A 22,911-nucleotide genomic window follows, 5' to 3' on the forward strand; every position below is an offset into this window, starting at 1 on the left:
TTTTTCTCTCCTGTCATTATGAAGGTATATTTGTAAAAGTAGGAGGATGGAACACACTTTATTTAACAATGCGTTAGCTTTGGCTGTCTCACTTGGAAGAGCATGCGACTCTTGATCTCAGGGTTGTAAGTTCAAGCCTCACATTGGGTGTAGAGATTACCTAATTTATAATTTTTAAATATTTAGACAGTAATAGTATCTAAGCTTCTCTTTGTACTTTTGTCCAGCACTCCACAAATGTCAAGGGCCAATATGAACCCAACACCCCAACCACAAGTACATTTCAGAACTAGACCAGTGCTCACTGAGAATTAGGGGTGAGGAAGCATGATTTTATGTCAATATGTCTCTATTAGGCCTAGGTGGTGGGCGTGTGCCACATCAATAGCAGGAAAAGCAGGTCTGGGAGAGCCCTACAGGTGATTGTTCTGGGAAGGGGGTTGTAGTTCCTGAAGCTGGAATGAAATCCAAGGAGGTGGTTTCAGGATCAGTGAAGGATAGCTGCAGCCACAGGGGGAGAACACTATCCTCCTAGGGCTAGAGGAATGGGAAATAGATGTCAGGGAAAAGCATCAGCTTCATAGAGAGCACCTTGAGGCCTGAAGACAGAGAGAAATTAAGGTAAAATCTAACAGGCTTCCCTACAGAGGCTAAAGGAGCCAGTGGTACCTGGGCTAGAGGTGAGGACTCGGGTGGGAACAGGTAAGGTCACAGAGGCTGCTGAGCTGGTCAAGAGGTCCGGGCAGCTGTGTGCAGAGCCAAGAACCTAGACCAGCCCTGGCCAAGGACAGGAATGGGGTTGGGCTGGGTTCAGAGATCTGGACTGTGATTAAGCTGAGGGAAGGAGTGGGGTCCAGTAGAGAAGGGGAGATTGAGTCTGTGTCAGCAGCAGCTTCTCGGCACCACCTTTGGAACCCTATAGCCAAAGGGCCTAGGTGGGCAGGGCCAGGGATTGGGCATTCCTGACCCTGCAAGAGGCAGAGGGATTCTAAGGCATAATAACTGATAACTGTTGAAAACAATTGGCAGATGAGTTTTCCCTGGATCCTGGAGAAAGGGGATGTCCGGCATCTAATCAAGGACCAACCAACCTGGGCTCCCTTCTTCTCCATCCTGGGTTGAGGGAGAGTCTTGGGTCAAATTCTTGAAGGTTTGGAATAAGTAAGGGGATCAAGAATCCAAAAGGACTGACAGTACAAAGCAGTCTGTTCTCCTTCATCCCTCCAGCTCTTTGCCTCTGGGTCCTCACCCCAGGTTCCACTCTCCTGAGTCGACAGAAGGAAAGATGATTCCTACACTTTGTAACTCTAGACAGAGGCTTTCTTTCTGACTTCCCAGAGGCAATCAAGTCTCTCAAGTTATTTTTCCCCAGGTCAGACACAGAAGACTAGGTTAGACATTTCCCAAAGGAAACTGACTATTTTACTACAGGAAAAGTCACATTAAGAGCAAGATAGCATGAGACCACAGGGATGGATGAGACCTTAGGGAATCATTTTTTATTTGGACAGAATCAAATTCAGCCTTAGGAGACTCAGCTGGCCCTAATGTGGGACACCAGATCATTTCTCAGAGACCCAGCCTTGCATGGCTCCTGAGGCTGAGCAATTCATCCCACCAGAGCAAGGGAATTCATGATGTGGGCCAAGGCTGCCTCCTGGCCTTGGCCTGAGATGCTGGTCCCCATTGCATGGGATGAACCAACATAATCCCTAAAGAAGGAGATCTCTCTAACAATTATGGACCTACCAGTGTGCTTTTGGGGTCTCATTTGTGCTTCTGTTTAATTCCTCCAAAAAAGCAAGATAGGCTAAGATTTGGCTGGTGTGAGGTCTTAGGTGACACCTTTTCCTTCACACTCCCACCCCCCACCAGGTTTCAAATAAATATGGAGGAGACTGTGCAGCCTTCTAGGAAAAAGAGAAAAAATTAGTCATGCTCATAGTTGTAATGCAGACAAGAGTCCAGTTTCCAGAGAGGGCAGGTGACAATACCCAATCCCGGTAAGGGCATGGTAAAACAGGGACCACTACGTACTGTTGATGGGTGTGTAATTGGCACGCCATTTTTGGTGGTAATTAAATGATATAATTAAACAATTTAAGTGCACATACATACTCCTTGACACAGCAATTTCATTGCCAGGAATTTATTCTACAGGTTTACAAATATGCAAAGATTTGTGGACAAGGATACTCATTGCATCATTTATGGCAGAAAACAATGAAAACAAACACCCATCAACAGTGAACCAATCAAGTAAAATAAATACTCTGCATCTATCAAAAAGAATGAGGTAGAGGTACAAGATATAATTATTATAAAAAGATATAAAGAGATATACAAAATTATTAACTGAGAAAAGAAAATTGGAGAAGAGTCTTGTAATCCTATCCCATTTGTGGGTTTTTGAAGACTATTAACTATACATATATATGTACTGGAATAGAAAACATCTAGAAAGATCCACACAAGAAAAAATGAACAATAGCTACCACTAGGGGACCTTTACTTTCACATTTTTCTTTAGGCTTTGAATTTAGTTTCAAACATGTATTATTTTTAAAATGTAAAAGAAAAAAACATAAAAAAGGAATAAGGGACCAATGAAAGGTAACTTATCAAAAAGAAAAGAAGGAATTTATCAAATGTTATCATTAGAAGGCAAATTCAGAAATAAGACCCAGTGGCTCATTGGGGGACCCTTCCTGATCCAACCGACTTGGCAACATGAACATGCTGCTCTCACCCATGAGTTCTAACTCCTTGAGAGCCAAGCAGTCCTGCTGTGGGGCCTCCAGTAACATGGCTGAGGAGAGGGAGTGGCTCCCTTCCCCAACTGAAGCCAACTGCTGAGTCGTCAAGGCAGGCGAAGGGAAAGCCCTGGTGGCCGGTGACATTGGCAGGGATTTGCATGCACTGACAGAGTCCCAGCTCTCAGCTGAAGCAGAAGGCAGCAATTCTGGCTGATCCTTGTCCCAGCTAATAGCAGGACAGATCTCCAGCTCGGTTACCACCAAGTCTTGGCACAGGAGTCTTGGCACAGTGGAGGTGATGACAGAATTGAAGGTATCCAGCAACAGAAAAGGGATGCAATCATCAAGACCGCGTCTAGAATGAATCCAGGTAATATGAGCTTGGAGAATCCCAGAAACTTGAGGAAAATCTACCAGTCTGGAATGTCTGAGTGAGTCCTTGAGCAATTTAAGCTAATAATATCCAGGTTTCATTCATTCACCTATATTGAGGTCTTACTGTGTGCAAGACACGTCGCAAGCACAGGGGATACAGCAGTGAATAAGGTACACACGGAATTTATTAAGTTGAATTGGATGAAAATACAATTGCCAATATTCAACCTTTCTGGATCTACAAAAATGGCACCTTCTTATGGATCAACATAAATACATTCTGGCAAGAAAAAAGGAATTACCCACTTAACTGCTTGATTACAATTGTGAAAACGGCTAGGAAGGAACAGTCAGATCTAACCCAATCGTGTGTGTACTCGCATGTGTGTTGCTGGTCAAGAAGGGCTTCCCTATAAAGAGTTACTTTTAAGGAAGTGAGGACGAAGAGGAATTAACTTCGTGGAGAGAGAGGGACATCATTCCTGGCAAAGTCAGGTGCAAAGTCCTTGAAGGGAAGGAACTGGGTCTGTTCCAGGGACTGAGAAGGTGACAAAACCCACGGAGAGGGGCAGAGGTGGTAGAGGGTGAAGAGATGGAGAGGATGCTGAGAGGGACGCAGAAGCCATATCGCGGCATATTATCTGTATCCAAAAGATGCCAACATCTAGGGAATAGTCGGGTGGCAAAGACTGTTCTATCCCCCTGTCATCGCCGAGCCCGGAGCTCTACAGCGAGTCTCGGGATTGGAATCTAGGTCCTTTTGAGGGCCTCCTCCACCCAGCATGCCACATGCAGGGTGGCAGGGGTGTCGCAGGCGGGGGAGGCCAGGGCCTCACGAAGAGGAGGCCAAGGAGGCCACATGCGCGCCGGGCGCTCCCAGCCCCGGGCGACAGCCCAGCGCCCAGCAGTCCTGGCGGAAGCGGCGCACCGAGAAGCAGTAGATGAGTGGGTCCAGGCAGCTGTTGAGGCTCAGCAGCGCCAGGCTGAGGGTGTGCAGGACGTCGAGCGTGGAGGCGGCGCGGCATTCGCCGCCGTCGCCGCCCGTGGCGCCCTCCCGCCCGGCCACCCAGGGCGCCAGCAGCAGGTGGTAGGGCGCCAGGCAGAGGGCGAACACCAGCAGGAGCCCCAGCACCATGGTCTTGGCCGCGCGCCGGTGCGGGCCGGCGGGGGCCGGGCCGGGGCCCGAGGGCGCCGTGAGCGCCCGCGCCAGGCTCACGTAGGCCGCGAGCACCAGCAGGAAGGCGACGGCGAAGAAGGCCACGGTGGCGTAGGCCAGGCCGACGCGCGCCCAGCCGTGCTCCAGGCACCGAGCGGCGCCCCCCGGGCCCGGGCGCAGCGCGTGCGGCGCGGCCAGCGAGGGCGCGGCACAGGCCAGGCCGGCCAGCCAGGCGGCGGCACAGGCGGCACGCGCGGGGCCTCGGCGGCGGAGCGCGAGGCGGCCGGGCGCCCTGGGCCGGGGCCCCCGCACGGAGCCGCAGCGGCACAAGCTGATGAGCGCAGCGAAGGCCACGGCCGCATAGGTGGCCGCGTAGTAGGCAGCCCCGGCCGCGCGGCAGGCGGCCTCGGGGAAGGGCCAGTGGGCCGGGCCCAGGTAGTAGGTGAGCCAGAGCGGCAGCGTGAGCGTGAAGAGCACGTCGGCCAGGGCCAGGTTGAGCAGGTAGAGCCGCAGGGCCTGATCCAGGCGCCGGCCGCTGCAGACAAACACCGCCAGGGCGGCCACGTTGGCCGGCAGCCCCAGGCCCAGAGCCATGGCGTAGGCCGCGGGCACCACGATGAAGCGAGCAGGGTCATCCCAGGGGCTGCAGCCGCGGACACCCGGGTCCCCAACACTGCCGTTCATCTCAGACCTCGGACTAGGGAGAGGAAGAGAGATCAGTGCGGAGGCTAGCCACAGAACAGTCCTCTATACCACCTTCCTTCAGGCCCAGCCTCCTCTTCCTCAGTCCTTGCTGGGAGGAGAGCCTAGAAGCAGGGAAGTCCATGTGGGTGAGGATGAAGACTGAGCTGAGCCGGCACCCCCGGGGCTGGAGAACAGGGGATGAACTCCAGAGTCGTTTGAAGTAGGATGGGCTTGCTGACAAGCTGCGGGGAAATGAGGAAGAGGCAGGAGTCCCAGACAGCTTGGAAATTTCTAACCTTGGTGACTGAGAGGGTGAGAGCGCCCCTCACAGATGGAGTAGGGTTCAGATAATGTGGAGGCAGAGGCATGTGCAGTAAGCCCAAGCAAGGCTGAGCCAACAGAGAGTTCTGGAGAAACCAGACTGGAATATAGAGTTCTTCCCAGAAGAAGCCCAGTCCTCCCTCCTCCACGAACCGTGGATGGAGGAACAGGCTTATGATGCAGTGTCCCTGAAGACAGGGCCCTGCATAGCGACCCTGGACTTGAGGAGCGAAGGTCCTCTCCAGGGGCTTGCTTGGAGCCCCTGGGGCAGGGAGGAAAGGGTCTCACAACTCTCAGGCTTTCCAGCCTATTTCCTTCCCCTGCACCCGGATCTGACCACAAAGAAGTCCTGGGTCTGAGTCAAAACTTTGGACAGCAAAGAGAAAAAGAGCACAGGCCCAGGAAGCAGGCAGATTCTAGATACACACATTTATTTGCCATATGACCCTGGGCAAATTACTCCGCCTCACTGAGCCAGGCTTCTCTGCTGTAAAATGGAGATTCAAATACCTACCTCACAGTGTTGTTGGGAGGATTATGAGGAAACATAAGTAAAACTCTGAGCACTGTGGCTGACACTGGGGAGACACTTCATAACCATTAGCTCTCTTTCCTTCCAGGCAGCATGCAGATGAATGTGCACACCACCCACACAGGCACCGGCAGCAAACAAAACAGCGCAGAGACATCTGGGCGTGTTCCTCTTCTTTCCCCAAGGGGGGTAAGTGCACAAGCCAATGTCCTGTTCCTATTTTTGGCATCGTCACCCTCCTAGGGTGTTCCAAAACTTAGTTCCTCCAATACCAAAATCCGTACTTGTGCCTTTGAACCTCTGAGGCTGCAGTCCTTTGTGGGGGACCCTGAGTGTATTCTCTTCTCCCCTGCCTCTCGGCTCTGTCTGCTCTGTCCACTATGGCTCTAGCCCCCAACTGGCCCGCCCTGAACCTCTCCCTGCCATCCCACCAGATCACTCCTCTCTTACCTCTTGCTGTTCTGGCTGCTGCAGCAATCTCTGGGGCTCTGGGGGCCTGGCTTTAAGGAGCTGAGACGGAGCAGAATCCACTCCCACCCACACATCTCAGACCCTCCCATCAGCCGACTAATCCCAGGACACCACGTGAAGAATGGGCCCAACAGCTGGAGGGGCTGGGGCCCACCTGTGGTAGCTATGAGCTGGGTTTGTGGGGTACAGCCAGGGCCTCAAGGGAAGGGAATGTCTTTGAGGGCAAAGGGGCACAGGGAGGAGAGAAAGGTCTAAGGAAGGCCTTGCAGCTGAATGTCATGGTGCTCCAGGGTGCGGTTTGGGGGGCACATTTCCCTGAGGCCTGGCTTCTCCTTGGGCTGAGGAGGCAATGCTGGAGCTCAGGATACTCCTGCTGCTGTCAATCCCAACTGCTCCACACCAGCTGACCCACCCACTCCTCCAGCACGCTGCCTCGGCCACAGCTGCTGGGCGGGCCCTACAGCCAAGCCTGGGGGCCCCGAAGCTGCCCAAACTGTGGCACACAGGAGCCCTCGCTCTAATACCAGCTGGGCGAGGTTTTCCTCACAGTCCTGGCTGGAGACCAGCTGGCGTCGCATCCTGGAAGGAGTGGTAAGAGGCCAGGATCCCAGAGGCTCCAGGTTCTACTTTCTTGGGCTTCAAAATTTTCATGCGGAGGGGCAATTCTGGAAAGCAAGGCAGATTTAATCACGGTGGACAGATCATCCCATTTACTTTGTTGAAGAGAGCAGGGGTGTCATCCCTGCCCACTTTCGACTTGGGCAGCTGGTGCAGTGGAAAGTGTGGGTTCTGGAGTCAATCAGGCCTTAATTCTAGTCTCAGCTCTGACAGGTAGGCACTTAAGCCTTCTGAATGCATTTTCTCATCTGTAGAACAAACTGCTATTTAATAACAAATGCTATTTAATAATAGCATTTACTGAGCACTTATTATGTGCCAGGCAGCACCGTAAGCCCTTTAGCTCACTAAGTTCTCCCAGCAACTCTATGAAGTATTTACTATTATTATCCATATTTTGCAAATAAGCTAGTGAATGGCAGGAATTTACCCCCTCCATTCTTTGCCGACCAGGGTGCGCAAACCTTAACTAGTTTAAGTCCATTCTCCTTGCCAGTGGTGGGTCTAGGAATAGAAATGGGACATAATCCTGGCCAGTGGGATGTGAGGGGAAATCTGGGGGTCTTTTAAGAGAGCTTTCCTCTCTTTTTTTCACCTATGGATGTTATGTGCAAATGTGCTGTCTGGAGCTGCTGCAACTATTTTGCAATGCCGAGGGCAGGAGCCAATAAATTAAAAGCAGCAGAGCAGAAAGTTGAGAGAGATCATCAGTCTTTGATGTCATTGCAAAGCAGCCAAATTACCCAACCTGGAAACTGAAGGTATGTTATCTCTGGACCTCTGGGAAAGAAGAGGCTTCCTGATTGACACTCTGTGTGGTGAATGTACACTACTACATTTTTTATATGTACTTTACATATACGGCTTATCTTTCTGTACTACTAGATGTACCAGTGTGTGTGTGCACATACACACACGCTCGATTGCATCACTGTGCTTTCAGACACAAGAAAAGACCTAAGGGTACCAACTTGCCTGAGGTTCCCAGTTCATCCATGTCAGAGCAGAACTTACCATTCTGGAGTTCAGATGAAATGCACTACTGTGCACAGACTCCTTTCATTTCTGTGGGCTCCCAAAAGCCATTGTCCCTACCCCCAAAGTGACCCGTAGGCAGGTGACTAGAGTACTTGCATAAATAAACCAACTCTTTTCCTATCTTCCATTATGGGAGGCATATCACTTTCCACAAGGCCCTACTGAGGTGAAGATAGTTGATGAGAGTAAGGACTCTAACATGGTCATTTTCCCTCAATAATTCACACACGCACACCCGGTTCTGAGTCCCTAGGATCTCTGGGATTCATCCCAGGCTCCCAGCACTGCTTTCCCATGCAGCGTCCCTTGGAGCTGGCTGTCCTGTGCCTCCACGTAGATATCCAGGAAGCACCACCGTGGGTGCCTACCTCACTATCAAAGGTGGCAGTTTCAGAGCCTGGAAAACGATGATGCTGTGCCCATCTTTGTTAGCTCTGCACAGCTAACGTGCACAAGGTAAAAGAATAGGAAGGAATATCTCATGTGGCTTGGAAGAACCCGGGCAGAAGCAGGTACCTAGACTCTGCCATACTCAATGTGTAAATTTTAAGTATTTCATAAAAATTTTAAAAATGTGAGTGCCTTTTGAAGCAGCATCCTCACTTCTAGGGAAAGACAGGAAGTATGCAAAGGTGATTTACTATGAAGTTTACAACAGCAAAATGGGAGGCAATCTAGGGTGCCTGCGTGGCTCAATCCATTGAGCGTCCAACTCTTTTTGTTTTTTGGGGTTTTTTTTAAGATTTATTTGTCAGAGAGAGAGCACAAGCAGGGGGAATAGCATGCAGAGGGAGAAGCGGGCTCCCTGCTGATGCGGGACTCGATCCCAGGACCCTGGGATCATGACCTGAGCTGAAGGCAGATGCATTAATGGACTGAGCCACCCAGGTGTCCCACATCCGACTCTTGATTTCAGCTCAGGTAGTGATCTCAGGGTCATGAGATCAAGCCCCATGTTGGGCTCCTTGCTGGGGATGGAGCCTGCTTAAGATTCTCTCTCTCCCTCTCCCTCTGCCCCTCCCCACCCTCTAAGACAATAAGTATGCAAAGGTGATTTACTGTGAAGTGTACAATAGCAAAACACTGGGGACAATCTAAATGTTCCTCAGTGGGGGCTTGAATAAATACATTACAGTACATCCTTATGGTGGAATACTATACAGCCATTAACATCAATGAGGTAAAACAGACATGGAATGGTCTTACAGTATATGAGTTTTCAAAAGCAGGTAATAATTTATATTGTCTCATTTTCATTAAGAAATATCTGTATAAAGGCATAGAAAAAGTTGAATGGTACAGTTATTAAAAGGAATTAATAGTTATTTTGGTGCATTAAAATTTGGGGTGATTTAAGTTGCTTTTCTGTTTATTTTCTACTTTCACATGACATGAGGAATGTTAGTATATTTAACACGTATCCCTCAAAAAAGAGCAGTAAATGTCCATGATATGTCCAGATAGAAAGCAGGGTCAGGTAGATAAGATGTCTACTTCAACACGGGCCAACCCTGGACGTACTGGTAACAAGCTGGTAGACTGTGTGTTCCACCATGTTCCTGCCGTGACAGTGACATGGCATGAAGAGGCAAGAGGCCCTCGACTCCCAGGATTCCTTGAATGCACTTGGAAGAGTCTTCTTCCTGGTGGGCCTGACCACCTCCTTTGGACTCAGAGATGGCAGACATCCAGAAGCTGCAGAAGCCCCAGGGAGATGATAGGTGGGATGTAGGTGTTCAGCGACTCTTTCAGAGATGCCAAAGTGAAGATAGCCCCTGGAATGGAAAGTGAGGTCCCTCAGGCTCCCTGACCCACTCCCACTCCAGCTCAAGCCCTCCCATTCAACACCTCCCTACCACACACACACACACCCTACACTAGCTGCACTCATCTCTGGCCTCCAGAAGAGAACAGAACCAAGAATCAGAAGGCCCCTGAACTAACGTAGCCACCCTCAGAGGGTGAGAAAGAAATAGGAACAAGCCTGCCGAATAGAAGAGGGAGGTGGGTAGATGGGCATTTTGGAACAACCTTTGCTCCTTCTCCCTTCTTAATCCTACTGGAGAGGTGGCGGCCCCAGGGCTTAGTGGTGAAGGTATGGGCAATGAAGATGAGGGAAGCTCCAGAGATAGAAAGGCCTGGGGGAGGGGCAGCAGGCGTGGCCGCCATGGTGACACAAGGCCAGGGGGTAGAGCCAAGCCTGAAGACGTCTGACCTTTGGAAAGTAGCAGCTGTCTTTGTACGTCAGCAGTTCCTGTGGGCAGAGCAGCTAGGAGGGGTTCCTCTAGGACTGCCTGTCACAGGGAAATTCTCTGCCTTTCTGTTCAGGGGGCCGGCCCAGCTTCCTTGCTCTCTGTTCCCACCTGCCAGACACATAACTCCACAGGCAGCTGCTACTCCATCCCCTCGGCTCAAGGGTAGGGGTGAGGAGGGCGGGGTAGGGGCTTTTAAGTTACAAGACATCCTTACCATGGGGATACCCTGCAGCCAATTGAATCAGTGAGGCGGGAAGTTATGTTTGACATAGAATCATGTTATGGTATATTAAGTTTAAAAAGCACCTGTCCTAGTCTGAAGAAAGTGGAAACTGCAGTAGAGCAGGGAGTGCTCCTGGTTCCAGAAAAAAAGGAAAGGAGGCAACAGTAAAGGGAACTGCCAGATCTTCTATTACCCTCTGCCAGAAGTCCCCCTCTCCCCAGCGCAGTTGCACCCCCTTACCCATCATGAGCAGGGTCAAAAGCAAGTTACTGATCTCTCGCAGCATGGGTGGGCCCAGGACCAGCAGCAGCCCAGCCAGCAGTTCCAGCCAGCCCACAGCCTCTTGGTAGTTCATGGGATCGGGCTGGTAGCCGAACACCTTCAACGGGAACACCTCAGCAAACTGCACAAACAGGGCTTTCTAGGGGCAGCAAGGAGAGCCTGTCAGCCCCACTCAGGGATCCACTGCCTAGGCATTCCACAGGGGCATTCTGTGTCTGCACCCTCAACTCCCCCGACAAAGGAGCTACCGTTCTAGGTTGGGTCAGGTCCAGGGCTGAGGTCCATCTAGAGAGGAGAGGGCCTCCCTGAGGGGCTGAGCTTTGGAATCAGGAAACAGGCTTTATGCTCCAAGGAGAATGGCTGGATGTTGGTGCAGAGGAGAACTGATTTTCTCACCAGATTCTCATTGGATTACACCCCAGCCTTTGCAAAGTCCAAGGCCAGGAAGTTAGGCGTACCACAACTTCTCTTTCTTGCTGCCTGGCCTGGTTTTCCTGACGATACTATGCTGGGAATATTGGGAGGTGGGGGAGAGGATGAGAGAATAGACTGTTGCTTATTCAACAGATCCCATTCTGAATATGGTATGCTGGGCCTGCGCCCCATTGCAGTAGACACAAGGGGGGGTAAGGAGCTCAAAGCCGCTCATCTTGCTGAGTCAGGCTCTGCTGTGGGCCCCACGACAACTTCACCCTCACCTTCTCGCCCTTACTCCCCACCTCAGCTCTACCTTCCCTACTCTGCTGCAAGGAAGCAGCTCTAGGCTGTCTAGCTCTGGGGATGTACTTCCCCAAACCATCCACCACCCGAAACCAGGAAGAAAGGGCAGAACCCAGGTCTGGGAGAGGGAGGCTGCAGGGTCTCCAAGTCTGGCTTGAGGGGCGGAGGGATTGGTGGGCATAACCACAAGAAAGCTTTTCCAAGAGTCTGGAACTAGCCAGGAGACAGAAGGAGGGCTTGTAGACTTTCCTCTCAGGCTCCCCGGTAAGGGCTCTCCAGATTCTGAGTTAGGAGAGGCTCCTGCGTCTTGACTAGCTGTGTAACCTTTAGCAGATATACTTCACCTTCAGGGCGAGTTTCCTACTCCACCAAGCGGGGAATAATAAACCCGTTCCTCACGAACCTCTCAAGAACGCAAGCAAGCGGAGGAGGAGAAGGGGACGGGGAGGGTGCTGGGTCCCCCATTCCATTCCATCTTCCTCCCGCTGCGTCCCGACGCCCTAGGTTGGCGCGGGGCCCCCAGGACTCAGCTGGAAGGAGATCGGCCCGGTCCCCTTCCGTCTAGGCAAGAGCCAGACGACTCCGAGGAGCACTCTAGGAAGGCGCCCACGTCTCGGTCGACGTGCTCTCCCCGCCCCCGCTCTAGCGCCGTCTCGCCGGAAGGCAGGCAGGTCCGCGGGGGACTGGCTCGGGCAGGCGGGCAGGCGGGCTGGGGACTGACCGCGGCCGCCCGCCCATGCCCCGCCGCTCACCATCTGCTGGGACGCGGGAGCCGAGATCTGCTGCGAAAGCTTGGCTGCCCCCGTGAGTGCGAAGAAGCCGCCCAGCAGGACGCGCAGAGCGCCGAGCCCGAGAGCCATGGCCGCGCAGGCCCTCCGGGAGCGAGGAGAGGGAAGGGCGGGAAGGGGAAGGAAGGGGAGGGGAGGGCAGGGGATGGCAGGGCAGGGCAGGGGAAGGGAGGGGAGGGGAGACCCGGCCGAACCCCGCCCCCTGCCGCCGTCTCGGTTCCTCCCTCCCCAGGGCGGACAGAAGACCCGCGCCAGAGCCTCCGGCTCCTCGCCTCCCGAGGCTGTTGCCACCCCCTTTTCTGTCCATCTCACAGATGGCGACACTGAGGCCCACTGGCTCAACTGACTAAACGGGTCCCTTTGAATTCAGGGGAAGTCTCTTGTCTCCCAACCAGTACAGAGTCAAGTCCAACAGGAGTATCTGAACGTGCCTCGCAGAAGACCGGGGTTTCCTTCCTGCCTGAGCCTCCCTAGCTTTGCCAGCACAACGGCCACCTAACCTCGATGGGCCTCAGTATCTGCCTCTGTAAATGCGGATAAGCCTCTTAGTTCTGAAGAACAGGCCTAGCACAATGCCTGGCACATGTAAGAGCTCAAAAGTTATAAGTTATGAAATCATTAGTAATCAGTAACAAGTAGCTACAAATTGTTTTCTATCTTTGCGTAAAATATCTTTTCCTTCGAATTTCTCTCAGCTGAAATTAAAATGTGAAAAGTGTTTAAAAATTCAGACACTTGCAGCTGCGGGAAGAGTGACTTCCACGGAACAAAACTCTAGAGGCCACTCCTGGCCCATCTGCTATTACCTGGAGATCTGTCTACACCCAGATGGACAAAGGGTGGGCCAAATTATTTAGTCAGGTGTCTGGTTTTTTTCACTTCCTCGCCCTCCCCAGCTAACAATGTTTGTTTACATTTTCTAATGATACAAAAAAAATTTAAAGGCAGCTCTCATGACACATGAAAACTGTATTATTTCAATGTTCATAAATAAAAAGTTGTATTGAAACAGCCACACTCGTTTGTGTACTGCCTTCAGCTGCTTTTGGGCTGCAACCGCAGAACTGAGTAGTTGCCACCATATGGCCTGCAAAACCTAAAATACTGACTACCTGGCCTTTTATGGAAAACGTTTGCCAAGCCCTGGTGGAGAGGGCCACAGAGACCCCTACAAAGGGTCTCAAACTCTGCTGCTTCCATTCCTGGGTTAGCCAAGCAGCTCGGATCTGGGTTTTGTACCTACCCACAGCCTGCTGGGGTGGGGGTGCTGCCTGGCTGAAGACTGCAATGTCCCATGTGTTTCTAAAGGCCAAGCGGTTTCAACATCCAGGTGTGCCCGTACATTATAAACAGGCCTTTTGTTACCCTCATTTTTGTCCCTAATCCAGATTATCCAAACAATGGATCAAACAGCTAAATTCTCTACCTTGGACTAATAAAATTATATATAACAATTTATAAATGCATGATTATTAAATTCCTCAACATATTTAATCACTGAAAACACATACCCACATTAGGAAATTTTTAGGGTACTTATAGAAAATTTAACACAAAATTATAGACTGTGATAATAAGCAATAGCCATGTTACTATTCTTTCTCTTTTACTAATTTTTCTATCCTTGGAATTAAAGATGTGACTGCAAGTCTTAGAGCAGGACCAGAAACCAACAGATTTCTTTGTTTTGACTCCGTCAAAGCGGAAAATGTAGCATCACATAAATAAATAGTTGAAAAAGGCAACAAAAACTTCATTGCCTTTTCATGGAGCTCTGGGTAACTTGTCTTTGCATTTATCCAAAACTGAGTTACAGACATTGATTTAAATACTGATTGTAATTCCAAATCTGAAGATAACTGTACTAGTTTTTCTTCTTCAAAGTCTGTGAGATTACTATTTTGGTGATTCATAAAAGGATTAATTATCCACAAATTTCCTGAACGCAAGTCATCTTCTGGTGGATAACAGTCATGGAACATTTGAGAAAGTCCTTCCAGGTGCTCAGAAATAATGCTTGCAATGCCTCTCATATTTAAGTCTGATGAGTTTAAGAATTCGGAAAATGAAGGGAACATGTCATAATCATTCTCTTGTGTGCGCTTCAACCACATTTTTAACTTTTCCTTAAATATATCCATTTTATTATACAAATTGAAGAGAGTAGTCATAGTTCCTTGGAGACTTGAATTGAGTTCATTTATAAGTGAAAAAATATCTGATAAATAGGCCAACTTTGCAACCCATTCCTCATCAAGAAAATATTTGGCCAAATCTGAATGGTTTTGGTTTAAAAAAATTTCAATTTCATGTCGTAATTCAAATAATCTTGTTAAAATTCTCCCTCTCGATATCCAGCGTACTTCAGCATGAAGTGGTAAATTCACATGCTCAGACCCCATTTCTTCACACAAAATTGTTAACATTCGTGAATTCAATGCATTGCTCTTTATAAAACTTAAAATTTGTGCTGACTGCAAAAGAATTTCATGTAAGCATGGAGACAACTTTGCTGCTGCTAAATGTTCACGGTGAATAAAACAGTGTGTAAATGCCACTGTATTTGTGGAAATTTCTTGAATTTTTGCCCTGAAACCAGAACACCTGCCAGTCATGCTTGCCACCTCATCTGTACAGAGACCAACACAATGTTTCCAATTCAGAGATTTACTGTCAATGTATTTATTTATTAGTTCAAATATTTCAAAGCCAGTTATTTGAGAAGGCATTTCAATGCAACATAGTAATTCTTCTTTTATATCACTGCAATCATAATCAATGAAACGAATATAGCACAAAAGAAGGCTGATATTTGAGATTTCTGATGATTCATCTACCTGAAGGGCAAACCACTTGGACTTTCTGACTTTTTGAATCAGCTGATCTTCAATGTCTGCAGACAGTTCATCAATCCTGTGTCCAATTGTATTATTAGAAAGAGGAATGGTTTTCATTTTGTCTCCAGCACTTGAACCCAAAACTTCTGAACACATCTCTACTAAATATGGTTTAATTAATTCTTCAGCAATGGAGAACGGCTTCTTGCTGGCAGCAATTTGAAAAGCAATTAAGTAAGAAGCTTTCACAAGTGACTTTTCAACTAGTAAACACTTTTTTAAAGAACTATTTTGACATTCCATTTCAAGAGATTTTTGTTCAAAAAAATCTACTGGTTTGTTTTCTAATTCTGAATGTTTTGTCTTCAAATGATGAGAAAGATTTGCTGGCTTCATGTTTTCAGTGGATAAAATTTCTCCACAAATGACACATTGTGGCCTTGGTGAACTTTCTTTTGATCCTGGACAGATAATAAAACCAACTTTTAAATATTCCGCATCATAAGTCTGGAAAAAACCTATTCTTTTTTTCTTTGGAGGTGGAGACTCAAGTTCCGCATCATGTTTCTCATTAGGCATAGGGAAATCTGAATAAAATATTTGAATCACTGTTATTTTCAAGAAGAAATAAGCCATATTATGTTTTCCCCCACACATTTAAAATTTATATTTCATTACTATTTATATTTGTCAAAAGAATACACTAATTAAAGTTGAAACCCAAACCATGATACTTCCATGGTGCCATTAAAAACTGAATTTCTCCTTGCCCAAAACTTGGCCACTAACTAAAGCAAAACTGTAGACTGTAGTACATGAACTAGCAATGCTATGTATTCCATAGGTTACTGGAATAAGGGCTGAAGTCCACAGGATACATCAAATTAAAAACAAATTATTTTATTTTTAAAATTTTCAGAAAAAAGGGAAAACAAGTTTCAAAAAGTTAACATCTGGTGAATTGAGATGAAGGATATATTAATGTTCATTGTACCATATTTTCAATCTTTTGAATTCTGAAATTTTTCCAAATTAAAGTTGAGGAAAAAAATAAAGGTTAATTATTAGAATACCCAGTGTCAATGAGGGTAAAGAGAAATGGATGTTCTCAAACACTGATATAATTTTTCAATTTTGTAACACAGACCAAAAGCCTTAAAAGTCTGATAGCTTTTGAATTTGAAATTCTACTACTTAGGATTTATCCTAAGGACATAATTAGACAAGTGAACAAAAATCCACTTACACAACCTAACACTGTTTATAATATTAAATAACTAAAAGCAATCTCAATGTCCAGTCTTAGGGGGATGGATACGTTGTAATCTATGCATCCGTTAAGAATCTCAGTGTAGGGGCACCTGAGTGGCTCAGTTGTTAAGCATCTGCCTTCGGCTCAGGTCATGGTCCCAGAGTTCTGGGATCAAGCCCCGCATCGGGCTCCCTGCTCAGTGGGAAGGCTGCTTCTCCCTCTCTCACTCCCCCTGCTTGTGTTCCCTTTACCACTGTCTCTCCCTGTCAAATAAATAAATAAATAAAAATCTTAAAAAAAAAAAGAATTTCAATGTATATTTAAATTTATATTGATATGGAATACTTCTGATGAGCACTGTCAAATGAAAAAGTAGTTCATGACAGTGTATTTTAAACAATCCAATATTTAATCTAGAAATTTAAAAAAATATATATAAGCACACACATACCCACACATATGGATGTCCACAGATCCTTTACTACCTTCCACATGTGAATGTGTATATAATATAAATTCATGTACACAAAGAATATATCATTTTAAAAGGAATATAAAACAATCAAATTTACTTTGGAAGGAAGACAGGGTTCTCCTTGACTCCTACCAAAAGAAAGGCACCCTACATAAAAACTCATGATTACTTGCTGACAGACTATGCTTTTAAATACAGTATATTCTGGGTAGTAAAATTATCATTAAAAACAAAAATCAAAAAATGCTTTGGGCAGAGTAGGCTACACAGCTAACTGAAAATATAAGGGTAGTGGCAGTTAACGTGGATTGGGGCAATAGTTTACAACGTTTCCAAGTATGAATTAAAATAATTTTCCTGATCACCAACACCTCAGACACATAGTTATACTTTTAGTAAATAACAAATCAATTCACAGTGTTTTTAAAAAAAGAACTAAGGTTAAATCACTAATGCTTTTTTTTTTTAGATCACTAATGCTTTTAAATAAATTTGTAACTTAGTAGTTGTAATAGTTTGTCCGTACATTTGAAAAACAGCAGTGTACACACAGAGGAGATGTTTGTCCACTCTACACATAATGCTGTGTGTACAGATGGATTCAATTTAGTAATTAGTGTTAATGAGAATTATAAAAGGAATAAATTAGATTTTCAAAGTATGTGGTCCAAGAATGAATATTTTCACATTTAAGAAACTGTAAATGATTTTCTTTTCCTTTCTTAAAAAAACAAAAATAAACAAAACAGAATAACTTTCTACATATGGAAAGCACAAGGACACATACCTGTCTGACATTCCTTGTGTTGTGTATGTGGTTTGCAAGAGGTGGCCTTGGTCTGTGTGACAGGCTTGCACAATACTGCTTTATTTTTTAAAAGCCTGGAACACTGGGAAGATAGAAGTTTCATGGCATCTGTCTGTGTGCTTCCCTAGTTAAAAACAAATTTAGAAACCAAAAAGAGATGTTTTTTAGTACCTTATCACTAACCATAATTGTATCAATTGAAAGGTGGCACATAGCAAAAGAAATATAATTCCTCTGAAAGAGGAGTTACAATAGAGAAGCTACTTTGGAAAATATATACTAATTCCTAATTCTTCTCATCAGTGTCCATTCCACTTCTTAATTTAAAAAAAGAGGCGCCTGGGTGACTCGGTTAAGCATCTGCCTTCAGCTCAGGTCATGATCCCAGGGTCCTGGCCCCGCATCAGGCTCCCTACTCTGCAGGAAGCCTGCTTCTCCCACTCCCACTCCCCCTGCTTGTGTGTTCCCTCTCTCGGTGTGTGTCTCTCCCTGTCAAATAAATAAATAAAATCTTTTAAAACAATAATAAATAAATAAACTTTAAAATCGCTGGAAAGGGGACCTGGCTGGCTCAGTCAGCAGAGCATGCAACTCTTGATCTTGGGGTTGTGAGTTCGAGCCTCACACTGGGAAGAGAGATTACTTAAAATTTTTTAAATCTTAAAAATAAATCAAATCAGATCAAATCAACTCAAATCACTGGAGAACTTTCAAATGACCAGAACAAGAAGAAGGATTCTCTTTTTCAAGATTTTTTTTTTTTTTAAGTAATCTCTACACCCAACATGGGGCTCGAACCTACAACCCCGAGATCAAGAGTTGTATGCTATACTGACCAGTAAGCCAGGCACCCCAAGAAGGTATTCTTAAACAAAATACAAAAGAGTTAAAAACAAAATAGAAAACACTAATACATTTGACTACCTCGAATTTTTTTTTACAAATAAAGGTCTTTATAAAACAAAGTTGGGGGTGCCTGGGGAGCTCAGTCGTTAAGCTTTTGCCTTCAGCTCAGGTCATGATCCCAGAGTCCTGGGATCGAGCCCCACATTGGGCTCCCTGCTCAGCGGGAGGCTTGCTTCTCCCTCTCCCACTCCCCTTGCTTGTGTTCCCTCTCTCGCTGTGTCTCTGTCAAATAAATAAATAAAATCTTAAAAAACAACAACAAAGTTGAAGGGTAAGCAACAGAGTTGGAGAATGTACTGAAAACATGTTTTCCATTCAATAAATATTTACAGAATGTTTACAGTAAACCAGGCACTGTCCTAAACCCTGGGAATACAGCAAAAAACAAGACAAAGAAAGTCCTGCTTTTATGGGCTTTACATTCTGTAGGGAGACACAGAAGATAAACAAGTAAAGCAAATATATAATGTATAATTCCAGGTAGTGATAAGTGCTATGAAAGAAAGAAAGAAAGCAGAATAAGGGAATGGAAAGTGATGGTGTGGAGGAGAGGTATTTTTGGAATAAACATTTGAGCAGAGATCTTCTGAATACTCAAAAAAGCAAACCATGCAAAGGCCTGAAGTTAAAGGACTCCAAGTAGTGGGATTATAGACGCAAAAGCCTTTGAGTGGTAAAGAGTTTGGCATGCCTTAGGAAGAGAAACAAGAAAAAGACTGAAATAAAAGTAAGCAGAGGCTAGAATGAAATGTTTGAAGAACTAGGCAGAAGCCAAATTCTATAGGATCTGGAAGGTCTTAGTTTTAAAAACAAGAAATTAGGATTGTATTTTAAATGTGACAGAAAGCCACTGAAGATTTTATTTACATTTACTTTTGATTTTACTTTTTAAAGATTTTATTTATTTATTTATTTATTTATTTATTTATTTATTTGAGAGCAAGCGCAAAGGCAGAGGCAGAGGGAGAAGCAGACTCCCCGCTGTGCAGGGAGGCCAATGCGGGGCTCAATCCCAGGACCCTGGGATCATGATCTGAGCCAAAAGCAGACGCTTAACTGACTGAGCCACCGAGGCGCCCCTACATTTACTTTTTAAATAGGCAATAGATGTAATAATTTTGAATTATGTAATAATATAAAAGGTATAAAAGTATATACACGAAGGGGCACCAGGGTGGCGCAGTTGGTTGAGCCTCCAGCTCTTGGTTTCGGCTCAGGTAGTAATCTCGGGGTCATGACACTGAGCCCTGCCTTGGGCTCTGTGCTCAGCACGAGTCTGTTTAAGACTCCTTCTCCCTGAATACACAACCTAACCCTACACCTAAAGGAGCTGGAGAAAGAACAGCAAATAAAGCCTAAACCCACCAGGAGAAGAGAAATCATAAAGATCAGAGCAGAAATCAATGAACTAGAAACCAAAAGAACAGATCAATGAAACTAGAAGCTAGTTCTTTGAAAGAATTAATAAGACTGATAAACCCCTGGCCAGACTTATCAAAAAGAAAAGAGAAAGGACCCAAATCAATAAAATCATGAATGAAAGAGAGATCACAACCAACACCAAAGAAATAGAAACAATTATAAGAGCATATTATGAGCAACTATATACCAGCAAATTAGACAATCTGGAAGACATGGATGCATTCCTAGAGACATATAAACTACCAAAACTGAACCAGGAAGAAATAGAAAACCTGAACAGACCCATAACCAGTAAGGAAATTGAAGCAGTAATCAAAAATCTCCCAACAAACAAGAGCCCAGGGCCAGATGGCTTCCTAGGGGAATTCTACCAAACATTTAAAGAAGAATTAATACCTATTCTTCTGAAACTGTTCCAAAAAATAGAAATGGAAGGAAAACTCCCAAACTCATTTTATGAAGCCAAACTCCAAACTCATTTTGTGAGGCCGCCATTACCTTGATCCCAAAACCAGACAAAGCTACACATTTAATGCAATCCCTATCAAAATACCATCAACCTTTTTCAAAGAAATGGAGCAAATAATCCTAAAATTTGTATGGAACCAGAAAAGACCCTGAATAGCCAAAGAAATGTTAAAAAAGAAAAGCAAAGCTGGTGGCATCACAATCCCGGACTTCAAGCTCTATTACAAAGCTGTCATCATTAAGACAGTATGGTACTGGCACAAAAACAGACACATAGATCAATGGAACAGAATAGAGAGCCCAGAAATGGACCCTCAACTCTATGGTCCACTAATCTTTGACAAAGCAGGAAAGAATGTCCAATGGAAAAAAGACAGTCTCTTCAACAAATGGTGTTGGGAAAATTGGACAGCCACATGCAGAAGAATGAAACTGGACCATTTCCTTACACCACACACAAAAATAGACTCCAAATGGTTGAAAGACCTAAATGTGAGAGAGGAATCCATCAAAATCCTAAAGGAGAACACAGGCAGCAACCTCTTTGACCTCAGCCGCAGCAACTTCTTCCTAGACACATCGCCAAAGGTAAGGGAAGCCAGGGCAAAAATGAACTATTGGGACTTCATCAAGATAAAAAGCTTTTGTACAGCAAAGGAAACAGTCAACAAAACCAAAAGACAACCGACAGAATGGGAGAACGTATTTGCAACTGACATATCAGATAAAGGGCTAGTATCCAAAATCTATAAAGAACTTATCAAACTCAATACCCAAAGAACAAATAATCCAATCAAGAAATGGGCAGAAGACATGAACAGACATTCCTGCAAAGAAGACATCCAAATGGCCAAGAGACACATGAAAAAGTGCTCAACATCACTCGGCATCAGGGAAATACAGATCAAAACCTCAATGAGATACCAACTCACACCAGTCAGAATGGCTAAAAATTTTTTTTAAAGATTTTATTTATTTATTTGAGAGAGAGAATGAGAGATAGAGAGCACGAGAGGGAAGAGGGTCAGAGGGAGAAGCAGACTCCCTGCTGAGCAGGGAGCCCGATGTGGGACTCGATCCCAGGAGTCCAGGATCATGACCTGAGCTGAAGGCAGTCGCTTAACCAACTGAGCGACCCAGGTGCCCTGGAATGGCTAAAATTAACAAGTGAGGAAACAACAGATGTTGGGGAGGATGTGGAGAAAGGGGAACCCTCCTACACTGTTGGTGGGAATGCAAGCTGGTGCAGCCACTCTGGAAAACAGTATGGAGGTTCCTCAAAAAGTTGAAAATAGAGCTACCCTAAAACCCAGCAATTGCACTATTGGGTATTTACCCCAAAGATACAAATGTAGTGATCCGAAAGGGCTTGTATGTTTATAGCAGCAATGTCTACAATAGCCAAACTATGGAAAGAGCCTGGATGTCCATCAACAGATGAATGGATAAAGAAGATGTGGTACATATATATACAATGGAATAGTATGCAGCCATCAATAAAATGAAATCTTGCCATTTGCAACGAAATAAATGGAACTAGAGGGTATTATGCTAAGCGAAATAAGTCAATCAGAGAAACACAATTATATGATCTCACTGATACGAGGAATCTGAGAAACAAGACAGAGGATCATAGAAAGGAGGGGAAAATGAAACAAGACGAAACCAGAGAGGGAGACAAACCATAAGAGACTCTTAATCTCGGAAACAAACTGAGGGCTGCTGGAGTGGAGGGGAGTGGGAGGGATGGGGTGGCTGGGTGATGGACACTGGGGAGGGTATGTGCTATGGTGAACACTGTGAATTGTGTAAGACTGATGAATTACAGACCTGTATCCCTGAAACAAATAATACATTATATGCTAATAAAAAATAATAATAATAAAAGACTCCCTCTCCCTGGGATGCCTGGGTGGCTCAGTCAGTTAAGTGTCTGCCTTTGGCTCAGGTCACGATCCTAGGGTCCTAGGATCGAGTCCCACATTGGGCTCCTTGCTCTCGCTCACTCACTCTCTGACAATATATAAATAAATAAAATCTTAAAAAAAAGACTCCCTCTTCCTCTGCCACCCCCCTCCATGTGCTCTCTCAGATAAATATCTTTTAAAAAAAAAGTATATACATGAAAATTAAGTTTTCCATCCACCTGTCCTCTATCCAGACTCAACCTTGAACACAACCACCATCCCCAGTTTCTTATACATCCTTCTAGAAATGGTCCCTGTAATTAAGTAAGTTGCTGCCCTAGTCGCAGCTTTATACATTGAATGTACTGTAGGTAATCTGAAGAGTCTCTGCTGCTGAATAGTGAATGTTAAAAATATTTGCTATTACAAACAATGCTATAATAAATACCCCTACATATAAATTAATTCTACATGTGCAGTATATTTATAGAATAAGGTATTATAAGTGTGGTTTGGTGGGTCAGAAGATTTTAATTATGATGGTACAGCCAAATTGCTTTTCACAGAAGCATATTATATTAAATTATATGACCTTCAGCAATGTATGTGAGCCTGTT

The 22,911-nt window shown here is 45.6% G+C and overlaps 2 protein-coding genes across 7 annotated transcripts in view; both read right to left on the bottom strand.

Annotated features, from left to right (window-relative positions):
• Positions 1 to 9,588: 9,588 nt before the first annotated feature.
• On the bottom strand, positions 9,589 to 12,385 carry TMEM35B (transmembrane protein 35B). Its single transcript, XM_027617500.1, has 3 exons — positions 12,184 to 12,385; positions 10,670 to 10,850; positions 9,589 to 9,726 (listed from the first exon to the last, which is right to left on the bottom strand). The coding sequence occupies exons 1-3, from the start codon at positions 12,289 to 12,291 to the stop codon at positions 9,623 to 9,625; spliced, it is 393 nt and encodes a 130-aa protein (XP_027473301.1). The 5' UTR covers positions 12,292 to 12,385; the 3' UTR covers positions 9,589 to 9,622.
• A 125-nt stretch (positions 12,386 to 12,510) lies between these two features.
• ZMYM6 (zinc finger MYM-type containing 6) overlaps positions 12,511 to 22,911 on the bottom strand; it is a 43,927-nt gene continuing 33,526 nt past the window's right edge. For all 6 annotated transcript variants that reach the window (XM_027617465.2, XM_027617474.2, XM_035727248.1 and 3 more), the window contains 2 exons: positions 17,571 to 17,715; positions 12,511 to 15,643 (listed from right to left, as the gene is read on the bottom strand). In XM_027617465.2, coding sequence (XP_027473266.1) covers positions 13,812 to 15,643; positions 17,571 to 17,715 — 1,977 coding nt within the window. In that variant the 3' untranslated portion in view covers positions 12,511 to 13,811. The remainder of the gene's footprint in view (positions 15,644 to 17,570; positions 17,716 to 22,911) is intronic.

This window comes from Zalophus californianus, chromosome 4, assembly GCF_009762305.2.
Source record: "Zalophus californianus isolate mZalCal1 chromosome 4, mZalCal1.pri.v2, whole genome shotgun sequence".
NCBI classification, from domain to species: Eukaryota; Metazoa; Chordata; class Mammalia; order Carnivora; family Otariidae; genus Zalophus; species Zalophus californianus.